Raw genomic sequence first — 11,448 nt, forward strand, 5'->3', positions numbered from 1 at the left:
CTTACCAGAAAGAACCTAAGCCCCAGACTGAGAAATTCCCAGCCCCTCATTCAATCCCCAATACATCGTAGGTGCTCAATAAACATCTATTCAAGAAATAAAGGCAGGGGGCTGGGAAGGTGGCTCAGTGGTAGAACGCTTGCCTTGTATGCATGAGGCCCTGGGTTCAATTCCTCGGCACCACATAAGCAAAAAGAAAAAAGCCGAAAGTGGCACTGTGGCTCAAGTGGTAGAGCACTAGCCTTGAGCTGAAGAGCTGAGGGACAGCGCCCAGGTCCAGAGTTCAGGCCCCACTACTGGACCAAAAAAAAGAATAAAAGAAAAGAAATTTGCCGGGCGCTGGTGGCTCACGCCTGTAATCCTAGCTACTCAGGAGGCTGAGATCTGAGGATCGCGGTTCAAAGCCAGCCCGGGCAGGAGAGACCGTGAGACTCCTATCTCCAATAAACCACCAGAAAACCGGAAGTGGCGCTGTAGCTCAAGTGGTAGAGCGCTCGCCTTGAGCTGAAGAGCTGAGGGACAGCGCCCAGGCCCAGAGTTCAAGCCCCACGGCCGACAAAAAAAAAAAAAAAAAAAAAAAAAAAGAAATAAAGGCAGGCTGGGAACATGGCTTAGTGGTAGAGTGCTTGCCTAGCATGCATGAAGCTCTGGGTTCGATTCCTCAGTACCGCATACACAGAAAACGCCAGAAGTGGAGCCATGGCTCAAGTGGTAAAGCACTAGCCCTGAGCAAAAGAAGCTCAGGGACAGTGCCCAGGCCCTGAGTTTAAGCCCCAGGACTGGCAGAAAGAAAAAGAAAGAAGGAAAGAAAGAAAAAGAAAGAAAGAAAGAAAGAAAGAAAGAAAGAAAGAAAGAAAGAAAGAAAGAAAGAAAGAAAGAAAGAGAAAAGAAAGGAGAGAGAGAGAAAGAGAGAGGGGAGAAAGAAATAGGGAGGAAGGAAGGAGGAAGGGAGGGAGGAAGGAAGGAAGGAAGGAAGGAAGGAAGGAAGGAAGGAAGGAAGGAAGGAAGGCAGGCAGGCAGGCAGGCAGGCAGGCAGGCAGGCAGGCAGGCAGGCAGGCAGGCAGGCTTGAAACCCTTGAGCAGGATGGGTTGCTCATGCACCCACCTGTGGAAACGGGACACCCCCCGTGGCAGGTGCGCAGTGGGCAAGGGGGTGGGGGAAGGAATGGCAAGGAACCCACGGCCACTGCTGAGCCTGTCCCCTCCTCATCCTGGGTGGAGATCCCTAACTCCCACTCCTCGGGAGGGGACAGTGGATGGAGCACCTCACCCTTCAAGGCCTCAGGCACCTTCCCAGAGAGCTGGCTAGGCCGTGGGTTCTTCCTGCTCCTCTCTGCAGCCTGGGAACGTGGAGCCAATGCGAGGGGCGTGGCACTGTGGCGAGGGAGCAGGCCCAGGCCCAGCCAGGTCAGGGGAGAAGATGCCAAAGAAAAACAAAACAAAACAAAACTGCAGCCACTTGGTTCTCCACTAGTCTTGGCTCCTTTTCTCCAAGGTCGTCTGAGATGGGGGGTTGGAGGGGCAGAGGGGAGGAGGTGTGTCTCTCGGCTGCCAGGCAGCCTCACCTCTGCACCCCTCCTGGCTGGGCAGAGCCGCTCTCAGCTCCTGGCCAGGCCTCATTTGCACTGCAAGCCAGATGGCTTCCCCACAGCCAGGCTTCCCAGAACTGCCCCGCTGCCCCGCTGCCCTGTTCCCCAGTGCAGCACAGTCGCAGCCCAGTGGGCGCTTCTGGGCAGATCCACTCTCCTCCCTCCCCCCCCCCCAGCCCTGCACAGAGCAGGATTTGTCGGTTTGGGGTCAGGGGAGATAATTGGCTGGAAAGCTCCCTTTCAGCACTTGGGCCAGATGTGGATTCCTTTATGACAGGCCCAAGAACCCCCCTCCCCATGTGCACATACACCGTCCTGTCCTCCGGCACCCTCTACCCACCACTGTGACCCCCCCCCCACCGCACACACACACTGGCGTCTCTCTCTGGGGGTGGAGGAGGGGCCCTGGGCAGGGGTCCTGGCACTCAGGGCTGGCCCTATCCCCAGCGGGCAGTGGGAATCTGAGAAGCCAGGGGTGGGTGAGTGGGTGGTGGGTGGGCGAAGTGTTTTCTTTCCCCTCCTCTCCTCGAAGTTTTCTGGGAAATGCCAGAGGCCGCTGGGCCTGGAATGTCAGGCTTGAAAGGGCTCCTCGGTGGCCGCCACGCAGACATGTGAGCCGCAAACCTTTTCATTAGCTCCGCAGCCCCTCCCGGCAGGAACAAAGGCCTCCAAACTGGAATGCCGCTTCCCGCTTCCCGGCTGTGAGCCATTGTCCCTGCCTCCCGAGGCCCGCCCCCACGGGATTGTTTGCTGCCGGAAAGGGAGAGAAGGGGTCAACCTGGCTTGAGAGGCCCCACTCCCCAGCCCCAGCAGCAATCCTGGAGGGCACCGAGGCTGAGGTGCCCGTCAAGCCCCGTGCCAGGCCCCAGTGGCCGAGAAGCAGGAAGAAGAGGAGAGGCAGGTCATTAAGCACCAAAGGCTCACTCTCTCTCCGACCCCACAGACACTCGATTAGAAACATCCAAAGGAAGAGAGCCAGACAGCGCTCCCCCTCCATAGAGCCCCAGGTAGAACACACCAGCTGGCACAGAGTTAAAGCACAATGACCAATGTCAGGGCACGAGGGAGTCATACCCAGACCACACCGCCTTGTGCTATCCTAAGCCCTAAAAGGCCTGAAGACAGGGAGACCTCGGACACAGCAGTTAAGGATGCCTGCAGTGGTTTGCGGCTGCAAATGGGCCACAACAGTAATCTTAGCATCCACCCCCTGATGGCAAGCATGGCGCCTGGTGTTCACCACGCCAGGCCCTGGCTTCCTGTAAGCGTGTCCGAGGCCCCAAGCTCCCTTCCCATCTGCAAGGCTGGGAAAAAGCTCGTCTATAGCAGGGTGCCGCTGTTATCCTAGCTATTCAGGAGGCAGAGATCTAAAGATCCGCGGTTCTTAGTCGGCCTAGGCAGGAAGGTCCATGAGACATTTATCTCCAAATAACCAGTTCAAAGTTGCAAGTGGAGCTGTGGCTCAATTAGTAAAGCATCAGCCTTGAGTAAAAAAGCTAAGGGACAACACACCTAGGTCCTGATTGCACACACACTCACACACACAGAGTTCAGCATCTGTCACTGGCCAGGAGCAAAGCCCTACAGGCAACTGAAACCCCTGGAGTACTTCCCCTCCATCCAGAACGGTTATCATTCTCTTCCAAATGACCAAGCACCTTTGCCTGGAAATGGGATTGTGACTTCATCAGAGTCCGCAAAAGGCAAGATTAGAAGTAGGTGGTAGTCTCTTAAATCCCTTAGTCCGGAGGACCGCAGGGTGGAGCTGAGGCCTCAGTCTTCCATAGTTTGCTCTGTCCTCTTGCAACACCAGGAGATAAAGATGGGTGCGGGGGCAGAGATGAGAAGCAGCAGGATTCCTGTTCTCTACTTGGTCCCCGGGTCTGGGTCTGGCATGGATCTGCTCAAGTTCTTGTGCCTGGATGTGGGTTTCTGGAAATGTGCCCTGCAGTGGTCCAGGGTCTCCTCCCATTTCTCCAGTATGTTTGTTTTCAGATTAGCAGCCTAATAATCTCCAGTAAACCACCACAGGGCTTCCCAGAACCCACACCCCTATCCTTGCCTCGCGGCCGCCTTGGCTGCAGCAACGAAGGCTACTAGAGAAGAAAGCTTGCCGTGGTCGGGGAAATAGAAGCCAACACGAGCCTTAAAGACTCATTGAGAATTTCCTTTGTATCAGGTTCCAGGCTTAGAAAGAGAATTAATCAAAGGACTGTTTCCTCAAGATCCTCACTGGACGGATAAAACACTCTGGCCTAAGTGGAAAGGGTTACCCTGGAAGTTTCAATGGAGGACTGAAACACTGAAACACAGATCTGAAAGGGAAATCTTGCACATGTGAATCAACACATAGGTAAAAGGTGGCTCTGCCACTGGGAGGTGAAGGTGCAAAGAAGCCTAGAAGAACAGACACCTGTCAGGTTAACCTGGATGGGGCCCCGTGGCTGGTACCCCAGGGGTTGGCCGGCCGATGAAGTAGATATGCAAAAATGAGTTTGATCAGATACACTCCACCACAGAGCAGTTCAACTTCATCCCTAAGGTATTAAGAAACCAGAGAGTCGAAGAATTTGATGACTGGCTGAACACAGACACATTCTGGGATGCCTCTTATAAAGGAGTTAATTGTCTAGTTCTCCCAAACAGAGAAGCTAACAACCATATCTGTATATAAATGGTCCAAGTTTTTCCTTCTCTAGTACTTTCTAACTAGTGAGATTGGGGACCAGAGAAGTCTATATCGCTGTTAGAAACTGACCTTAGCCTGCCCAGGACACTAAGTTCCATCTTCAGTACCAAAACAATACATTAAAACAAAAACAGAAAAGAAAAGAGGCTGGGATTGGGATGGGAAGGTGGCTCAGTGGTAGACTGCTTGCCTTGCATGCATGAGGCCCTGGGTTCGATTCCTCAACACCACAGAAGCAGAAAAAAAAAAGCCGGACGTGGCACTGTGGCTCAAGTGGTAGAGCACTAGCCTTGAGCTGAAGAGCTGAGGGAGAGCACCCGGCCCAGAGTTCAGGCCCCATGACCGGACCCCCCCCAAAAAAAAAAGAGGTTGGGGATGTGGCTTAATGATAGAATGCTTGCCTAGCATGCATGAAGCCCTGGGTTTGATTCTTCAGCCTCACATACACAGAAAAGGCCAGAAGTGGCGCTGTGGCCCAGGTGGTAGAGTGCTAGCATTAAGCAAAAAGAGAAGCTCAGGGATAGTGCTCAGGCCCTGAGTTCAAGCCCTGGGACAGAAGAAGAAGAAAGAAGAAGAGGAGGAGGAGGAGGAAGCAGCCAGGCGCTGGTGGCTCGTGCCTGTAATCCTAGCTACTCAGGAGGTTGAGATCTGAGGATGTGGTTCAAAGTCAGCCAGGGCAAGAAAGTCCATAAGACTTTTTTTTTTTTTCCCCAGGGGCTTGAACTCTGGGCCTGGACACTATCCCTCAGCTTTTCAGCTCAAGGCAAGCACTCTACCACTTGAGCCACAGCGCCACTTCCAGTTTTCTGAGTGTTTATTGGAGATAAGAGTCTCACCGAGTTTCCTGCCTGGGCTGGCTTTGAACCATGATCCTCAGATCTCAGCCTTTTCAGTAGCTAGGATGACAGGTGTGAGCCACCAACGCTCGGCTTTCCATGACTGTTTTTTTTTTTTTTTTGGGTCCGGTGGTAGGGCCTGAACTCTGGGCCTGGGCACTGTCCCTCAGCTCTTCAGCTCAAGGCTAGTGTTTTACCACTTGAGCCACAGTGTCACTTCCAGCTTTTTTTTTTTTGCTTATGTGGTGCTGAGGAGTCGAACTCAGGATCTCATGCATGCAAGGTAAGCACTCTACCACTGAGCCATCTTCTCAGCTCCTTTCCATGACTTTTATCTCTAATAGACCACTCAGAAAACTGGAAGTGGTAGTGTGGCTTAAGTGGTAGACCTCTAGCCTTGCCCCGGCCAAAGTTTAAGCCCTACAACAAAGAAAGAAAGAAAGAAAGAAAGAAAGAAAGAAAGAAAGAAAGAAAGAAAGGAAGGAAGGAAGGAAGGAAGGAAGGAAGGAAGGAAAGGAAATAAGTTAATTAAAGAAATGGCTTTGAGCAACAGCACTGAGTGAGCAAGGTACTGCTGCAAGCATGTTGAATGTGTGAGTTCTTGCTACAGAGTGCTTGTTTCGGGGAAATGAGCCTTTCCAACCAGGTGTCCTGGAGCCCTAGGGCTGTTTCTTCCTCAGGCATCCCACGTACAGTCCTGATTTCACAGAATCGCCATCACAGCCAGTCTTCTCAAGATGTTCAACACTGAGAGCTTGTGCCTGCTGCTGGCCTCCCGGCAGGAGCCACCCAGTGCTCTGCCCGGTGCCTGGCCTAAGCCGGCCCTCAGTGCGGGTTTATGGAACGGATGAATGAACCTGATGAGCGTTGTAATTCACACAGCACTCTCCCATCCATTAACCTCAGGGCTCTTCCCTCGGAGTTCTCGTCTTCTACTGGCCTCCGTACAGAAGTGTATGGTCACAGCAGCCACGAAATCCTTCCTGGATGAGAACAAGGACGAGCTCTGATTGCAGAGAGAAGGGGGCACCCATGTCAGGAAGCTGCACACGTCTCTGGGACAAGGCTGAGGTCTCCTTTCAGATGCTCCAGGCTTTCACCCTGCCAGCTCGCCTGGCCCAGACACACAGCCCAAGAAGAAGCCAAGTGTCCTTGCTACAGCTCTCCCAGAGGCCGGGGGAGAGCAGGGGCACAGGCCGGGCCCCACTCCTACCGCACTGTGCTCTGTGGAAATCCTTTTCATCCTTTTTCTCTCTTTCTCAGATTTCCCATGAGGAAAAAAAAAAGTTATCATTCCCATCTTCCAGCTAGCAAGACAAGACGGCAGCGCCTGAAGAGACCGTGTGATCTGACCAAAGTTAAAATCTCAGTCCCCCAAATGTGAGATGGGACAGATTAGGGACCCCCTCTCCCCTCCCCCACTCCAGGGAAGAGAGGAACCAGCTCTCCCATTCACAACCCCCAAACTACCCTGTTGCCTCTCCCTTCCTGTCCACAGCCTTGCTATACTCAGTCTATGACATTCCAGAATCAGGGAGGACCCACAGCCCATCGCCATGGCGGCCTGACAGGTGGGTGATGCTTCTTTTGGGTATCACGGAGCAAGTCCCCAGGTGACTCCGGGCAACCCCACCCCCAGCCTGCCCCTTCCTCGATGCCCACGTGAGCCAAAAGCAAATCCACCTTCGACCTCGGGCTCCTCCTCTTCTCACCTCCCCCCTCTCCCCCCTCCCACCCCAGGGAAAGTTCAGACTCCTCTACACATCCCACTCAGGGCCGGGCCATCTGGCAGCCGGCTGACCCCTGACAAATGCTTTCTGGAAACTCTCCCCGGCTGGACGCTTCTTCCCGAGTCTGACCCCGGCAAGGAGGGGGTGTGACCACCTCGCTGACGGTTTCCCACTCGCGGTCCCGAGCCGGCCGGGCCCGCACCGCCCGGGGCTCCCCCCCCACCCCCCGCGCTCCCCAGGGGCCGCCGAGCGCGCGCCCTCTAGCGGGCGCGGGGAGCAGCGGGGCCCGGCCGGCCCCGCAGAGTGGGCGACCCCGCGGCCCCGGGGAGGGGGCCGGACAACGCGTCCCCGTTGCAGAGCTCGGCCGAAGGGCAAGCCGGGCAGCTGCCCCGCGGGCTGCGTCGCCTTCGCCCCTGGGTCCCCCACCTGGGGCCTCCTCCCGGGACGCGCCCACGGGTGACCGTCCCGCATCCCCACGTCTCTGTCCTGCGGCCGGGCTGGGAATGAATGGCCCTCGGCCCCTTTCGGCTGGCTGGGGCGGGGGGGGGGGTAAGCGGCGGTACCGAGGGCCTGGGGTTCCTCCCGGGGGAGGGGGGGCGTCCCCGCTGGGTCCCAGAAACAAGGAAGAAGCTCGGAGAGCGTCTCCCCCGCCGGCCTCCCAGAACTGCCCGCGCCCGCGGAGCGGCGCCCCCGCCTCTGCCAGAAACCGGCCTTCTTAGAAGGGAGGGGTGCGGGGAAAGTGTGAATGAGAAGTTGGGGGCGGAGCGCGCGCGGGGGCCGGGCGGCTGCCAGGAACGCGCGGCCGGGGCCGGGGAGGCCGGGGAGGCCGGGGCGCCGCGCCGCGCCGCGCCTCGCGCTTTGTCTCGCCCCCGCTCGGGCCCCGGCTCGCTCCCCCCGCCCCCCCTCCCCGGGTCGGGCGTCCCCCCGGCCCGCGTCCCGGCCCCCGGGCCCGCCCTCCGCCGCCCGCGGCCACGCCCTCGGCCTCCGCGCGCGCGGCCCTGCCTCGCCGCGAGTAGTGACTAAACATTACAAGAAGGCCGGCCGTGCAGTTCCAGGAATCGGGGGGCGGGGCGCCGGGGCCGCGTTATAAACCCCGCGCTCGCCGCCTCGCCGGCCGCTCGGATCCGCGCTCCCCGCGCCCGCCGCCGCCCTCGCCGCCCGCCCGCCCGCCCGTCCGGCTCGCTTCCCGCCGCCGGCCCTCGCCCCGTCCCCCGCCCCCCGCCCGCTCGGCCCGGCCCGGGGTGGTGGTGGTGGTGCGAGGGGTGGAGACCGTGGAAGCCCGAGGGACCCGCGCGCGCCGAAGCCCCTTTGTGGACTCCACGGCCGCCCGCATCTGGGCGCCGCGCGGGCCACCGCTGGCCGCCGGGCCGCCGCCGCGCCTCGGGGACCCGGGGAGGCGCAGCCCCAAGGTCGGAGACTTCGCTTCGGGACCAGGTAGGAGAGAGGAGGGGCGAGGCGCGGGGAAGGGTGGAGGCCTCGCCTGGGCTGGGGAGCTTTTCCCGGTTTCTCCTCCCCTTCCCGGGTCGTTCCCGGCAGGGAGGGGACGAGGTAGGGAGCGGAGCGGATGGAAGCCAGAGATCCCAGGTTCCCGGAACACTCAGGCCGGGGCCCGCGGCTTCTCTGCCCCCTCCCTCCCGCTCCCCCCCTGCCCCGTACCTCTGGCCGTGTCCCCCCCCGCCCCCCGCCTCCTGCCTGCATCCCCGCCGCCCGGGGCCACCGGACTGAGCGGCGCCCGGGGCGTCCCGGGGGCCCTTCCCCGGCTGCCCTCCCCGGCGGCGCTCCGGGAGACCCAAGTTCCGCGCGCGAGTTTCCCACTCGGCGTGGCGCTCCCGTGCGCGCCGGGGAAGGGGGCTGGGGTTGTTTTGGGGCGGGGGGGAGCCGGCCACCCCGCCGACGCGGGCAGGGGTCGGACGGGCTGGACGGGGCGGGGTGGGGGGGGACGCGTGCTGGGGCCGCCGAGACGGCCTCCTCCGGGGCAGGGGGCGCCCCGTCCTCGGGGCGGAGGTCGGGCATCCAGGGCGGGCCGGGTGCGCCGGAGGGTTCCGGGCACTCACGCGGCGCGCGCCCGCTTCCTCCCCGCAGCGCTCCGGGATGCGGTAGCGGCCGCTGTGCGGAGGCCGCGAAGCAGCTGCAGCCGCCACCGCGCAGATCCACGCTGGCTCCGTGCGCCATGGTCACCCACAGCAAGTTTCCCGCCGCCGGGATGAGCCGCCCCCTGGACACCAGCCTGCGCCTCAAGACCTTCAGCTCCAAGAGCGAGTACCAGCTGGTGGTGAACGCCGTGCGCAAGCTGCAGGAGAGCGGCTTCTACTGGAGCGCCGTGACCGGCGGCGAGGCGAACCTGCTGCTCAGCGCCGAGCCCGCCGGCACCTTCCTCATCCGGGACAGCTCGGACCAGCGCCACTTCTTCACGCTCAGCGTCAAGACCCAGTCGGGGACCAAGAACCTGCGCATCCAGTGCGAAGAGGGCAGCTTCTCGCTGCAGAGCGACCCTCGCAGCTCGCAGCCTGTGCCCCGCTTCGACTGCGTCCTCAAGCTGGTCCACCACTACATGCCGCCTGCGGGCACCTTCTCGCCACCGCCTGAACCTTCCTCCTCCTCCTCCTCCTCCCCGCCCTCCGAGGTGCCCCAGGACCAGCCCCCTGCCCAGCCGCTTCCCGGGAGCGCCCCGAGGAGAGCCTATTACATCTACTCCGGGGGCGAGAAGATCCCACTGGTGTTGAGCAGGCCCCTCTCCTCCAACGTGGCCACTCTTCAGCATCTCTGTCGCAAGACTGTCAACGGTCACCTGGACTCCTACGAGAAAGTCACCCAGCTGCCTGGACCCATTCGGGAGTTCCTGGACCAGTATGATGCTCCCCTTTAAGGAGGAAGGGCGGCGGGGTCAGAAGAGGGGTCCCTCTCCTCTCCCCTGGCACTTGGCACAAGCACAAAAAAAAATCCAGCTGTAACAGTCCCTTGCGTGGGGGGGGCGAAGGCCCCTCCCTTCAGTCCTCCCCTCTGCAGGATGAGGGCGCAGGACCTGGAATGTGTTAGGGAGAGTGCCACCTGGCTCCCCTCCCCGGCTCCGGCCTCTCGGAAGAGCCAGCTGGCCAGTTGGGACAATAGCCATGACAAGGGTTATCCTCCTCTCTCCACCCTCCACTCCCCCCCCCCCCTCAGCTTCCCACGGGGAACACCAGGGCAGGCAGTGTCGAACTAATGAGAACTGCGGGGAATCTTCAAACTTTCCATCCAACGGAACTTGGGTTTGCGCTTTGATTTGGTTTCAACCTGAGCAGGCTGGGGGGTGGGGGTGGGGGCCTGGGGGAGGATGGAAGGCAGAGGCCACCTATGTGAGGCTCCCTGGGGCGGCGGGCTGGCCAAGGAAACAGCCACTCCCACTGCCTCTGCCCAGGTGAGGAGGGTGGCCCGAAGGGAGCCAGCCTGGTACCTGACGCAGTCATGAAGCCCAGGTTCCAAAGTCCACTGGTGTCCCATTGCCCTTCCCTGTTTTCAAGAGGAAGTGGCATTTGGAGGGGGAGATGGATGGGACTGGTCAGTGGGTCTCATTTTCCTGCCCATGCTGTACCTTCCAGCACCTGGCAGTGAGTGGAAGGGATGAGCCATCTTTGACCCCAATGGGGGATTCTATTTTGTGCCTCCCAACTTAAGTCTGGCTAGGAGATTCGCCTTAAATGCTCCCTGTCCCACAGATCGCGACTGGCACATGAGTCAAATACTCAGCCAATCCAGGCGGTGAGGCCAAGGGATTCACCAAGGGGCACCCAGCCAGCCACTGGCCAGGGGACATGGCAGGGTAGGGTGGAGGGTGAACCCCAGGCCTTGCAGTAGAGCACTGAGGGGGTTTGGTCAATGGGTTTCCTAGCCTGGGCATGTCCCTCCCCCCTACCCCACTCAGGTGCAGGGGGCAGGCAGGCAGGAAGTCATCTAGAAGCCTGCTGACTGCCTCTCCAGCTGGTCTCTGGCTCTGTAATAGCACTGATGAGCTGTAACTTACAGGAATGTAGCAGAGATGGAATTACCTGGAACTGTTTTTTTTTTTTTTTTGGGAGGGGGGAGAAGAAACACACAGATGTTTCTGTGTCAGGTTATCTGGGCTGGGTGGGCAGCTGTGTGTTGGGGTGGTTTTTCTCTCCTTTTTAGTTTCTTTTCTTGTTTAATAATGTTTACAATCTGCCTCAATCACTCTGTCTTTTATAAAGATTCCACCTCCAGCCCTTCACCCTCTCCCCCTACTCAGGCCTTCCAGGCTGTTAGGCGATGCTTGAAGAACTCAACCAAATCCCAGTCCAAGTCAAACTTTGCACATATTTATATTTATACTCAGAAAAGAAACATTTCAGTAATTTATAATAAAGAGCACTATTTTTTAATGAAAACCATGACTTGAGCTTTCTTCTTCCCTGTCCCCTTCCCACCTCCACCCTGCTTTCTCTTTCACCTACACAGAGAAAGAGAGAGGGAGGGAGCCTCAGAGAGGGCCATCCTGGCCCCAGCAGGGCGCTCCCCGCTCCCCCAAGGTGAAATCACGTCAGAGCTCTTGCCAGTGTGTGTCACTGGCAAGCTAAGGCAGCCGCCTCTTAGCAAAAGGGGGTAATTCC

General features: G+C 59.1%; 1 protein-coding gene across 1 annotated transcript; it reads left to right on the forward strand.

Annotated features, from left to right (window-relative positions):
* Positions 1 to 8,051: 8,051 nt before the first annotated feature.
* Socs3 (suppressor of cytokine signaling 3) lies at positions 8,052 to 11,220 on the forward strand. Its single transcript, XM_069992877.1, has 2 exons — positions 8,052 to 8,278; positions 8,927 to 11,220. Exon 2 carries the CDS (start codon positions 9,015 to 9,017, stop codon positions 9,708 to 9,710), a length of 696 nt encoding a protein of 231 aa, XP_069848978.1. The 5' UTR covers positions 8,052 to 8,278; positions 8,927 to 9,014; the 3' UTR covers positions 9,711 to 11,220.
* Positions 11,221 to 11,448: the final 228 nt, after the last annotated feature.

This window comes from Dipodomys merriami, unplaced genomic scaffold, assembly GCF_024711535.1.
Source record: "Dipodomys merriami isolate MVZ:Mamm:240054 unplaced genomic scaffold, mDipMer1.0.p SCAF_42, whole genome shotgun sequence".
Classification (NCBI taxonomy): domain Eukaryota; kingdom Metazoa; phylum Chordata; class Mammalia; order Rodentia; family Heteromyidae; genus Dipodomys; species Dipodomys merriami.

Excerpts from the sequence above, each read along its gene's own strand:
- Socs3 (XM_069992877.1), top strand. The coding sequence starts at position 9,015 with ATGGTCACCCACAGCAAGTTTCCCGCCGCCGGGATGAGCCGCCCCCTG.